The 2,542-nt window shown below is 27.2% G+C and overlaps 1 protein-coding gene across 7 annotated transcripts in view; it reads right to left on the bottom strand.

Annotated features, from left to right (window-relative positions):
* The window catches only part of LOC107639520 (vacuolar amino acid transporter 1), a 12,158-nt gene extending 10,218 nt beyond the window's left edge, over positions 1-1,940 (bottom strand). For 4 of the 7 annotated variants that reach the window (XM_021121340.1, XM_021121341.1, XM_021121339.1 and 1 more), the window contains exon 1: positions 1,679-1,940. In XM_021121340.1, coding sequence (XP_020976999.1) covers positions 1,679-1,700 — 22 coding nt within the window. In that variant the 5' untranslated portion in view covers positions 1,701-1,940. The remainder of the gene's footprint in view (positions 1-1,678) is intronic. The other 3 variants (XM_016343052.2, XM_021121337.1, XM_016343051.2) reach the window with 2 other exon arrangements.

Raw genomic sequence — 2,542 nt, 5'->3', positions numbered from 1 at the left:
TAATATATTTTTTATATTTAATTTATCACTAACTAAAATATAAAAATATTAATTTTTGTCCATCTGTCCATTCTGATCTTGTATGTGAGTTTATATTGTGAGGACAAGGTGAATAATGTTCTATGATTACTATCAAATAGAAATTTATCTTTAAATTCTAAAACCACTTGCAGATAATTATAAATGTCACTTCACTACTGGTCAAAGCATATGTATCTTCTATTTATCTCCCCACACGAGAGTATTTCATCATCACTAATCTTAATTTGAAAAAGATCCTAGGGATATTCATGACCCAATCTGACCTATCTTGGTAAAATGGATCTAGCCCAAACATTATTTTGTGAAGTTTTGCTTTCTACAATTTGACCCGAAATAATATTTGGACCTAATTCTGATTATGCTTTGTGTTAATCCAATCCAACCTGGAATCATCAAATCAGTATTTTGGAGATTACATTTGTAGAAAATAGTTAGTGGTAAATTATAAAATTTCATAATTGATTATTACACTTTAGTACTTTATACTGTATAACGTTATTTTAATGTTCTTCCATAATAAAACTGTTATTTTAATATTGATATATTTTTTTATATATGCAGAATGTGAAATATTATTTAAATTTTGTTTCTAGCTAAAATTTTATAACCCCTTTTATAACTTCTTTCATCATGTGTCTTGTGTCTAGTCAATCCATAATATCATAAAGTTGGGTTGACCCAGCTACTAATCAAGTTATTTAATTTTTTGGAATGTGGTAGGTCTAAGAAGATTGTCACAATTTCAAGTTGGATTTAGGTTTGATTTAACCAGGCGGCTCAACGCATCTGTTGTACGTCCCAACAATTATTTTGACACCAAAAAGTTTACGATTTTTTATAATTATTTTAGCAAGTTTGAGTCAGTTTTTCCTTTCACTTTTATTATTCTCGTCATGATTTAAAAATGACTTTTCTAACATTACCAACTAAGAGTTTTTTATTTTTTTATTTTTTTTGTTATCCCTAAAATCTTCACCGTAACCACCAACGTGGGGGATTGAAGCCAAGTTTATCTCAACAGCAAAAAAAAAACAAAAAAAAAACTAGAAGATAATTAACAATATTTCAAACTAGTTCAAAGCCTCCTAAAGGGTAATATTAAGTTGTCATCTGCCCCCGAAAATACCCTTAATTTTTGGCTGTTGGCTTAGCATTACCCTTAACAAAATATTCTCTATTGTAGACAATTTTCAATAGATTTACAAATTACAATTAGGTGCAGTAACATGGATTGGTCAAAAATAAGAAATACTTTAGCCTTTTAATAAAAACTTGTATATTCAAGTTCATGAATGTTAAAAAAATAAAAAGGTTCATCGGAGATCCTACCTTTCAATAGGATTTCATGTAATACACCCCTATATGAGAAGCTTCCTGATCGAATGGTGTTAGATAAAGTTTGGGTATTATTACTAGTTTGATTTCAACGAAGCTGTGGTTAATTATTTATGTGTGTGTGTGTGAATATGTGAAAACGAAATTATTAGTGAGTGGTGTTTCTTGTTTAATTAGGTTAAATTCTTTCTCAGAAAACATATGGATGGCAACTAAGACAGAACAATGATGTATTGATTCAAAAGTAATGCAACAATAACATAATTAATTAATACGAGGAGTTTGGTTGATGAAGCCTTACCAGGTGAAGATTTATATACCATGACGATGAGATTGCTAGTTATTCTTCTACCTCTTAAATTCTGAGTTGTCCCTCTCTCTTCTTTTGCTTGCAGTGGAACACCTTCTTGTGCTTGTTTTGGGCTACTATCTCTTCTGCTCTCTCCTCAGTGAACCTCTTTATGTATTCCTTTGTTAGGGTCTCACTCTCTTCTCCTTCTCCTTCTCCTCCTTATTAATTACTCTATTTTTCTTTGGCGTTTCCAAATAAATAGCAACTGCCCTATTTGAACCTAAAATTTGTGGAAATTTATATTTATACTTTCACAAAAAATAGTGAGTATTTTATTTCTTTAATTACTGATTTTGGATTTTGAATTTATATTTACATTTATACTCAAATTTTATAAATAATATTTCAAATTACATTTATATTAACATTTACGTTTATAGGCAAAGTATAAATAAGGTATAAATTTAAAAATGGAAAACTGATAACTAATTTAGTGTTGATGACTGATTTTAATGTTGATGAAAATAAAAATTTGATTATTTTATCGTAAAATATTTAATTATTCTAGTACTTAGTTATTTTAGAAAAATATGTAACGCAATAAGTTTATGCTAATTTTCCTAGAACATTTAAAAATAAAACAAACCTAACGGAAAATCACTAACATATCTGCGGGAATTTGGGTCCGGTTATCAGGATCTAAATGCATATATGTATTATATATAGAAAACTAAATTTTAGTTAATTAATATTAGTCAACTTTAAATTTTAGATTTATAATTTAAAATTAAAATTAATAATTTATAATTTAAAATTTAAATTAATAAAATAATTTAGAATTTATAATGTTATTTATGTATATATTAAAAATTA

Source organism: Arachis ipaensis, chromosome B04 (genome assembly GCF_000816755.2).
Source record: "Arachis ipaensis cultivar K30076 chromosome B04, Araip1.1, whole genome shotgun sequence".
NCBI lineage: Eukaryota > Viridiplantae > Streptophyta > Magnoliopsida > Fabales > Fabaceae > Arachis > Arachis ipaensis.
This window is presented reverse-complemented; position numbering and strand designations above follow the sequence as displayed.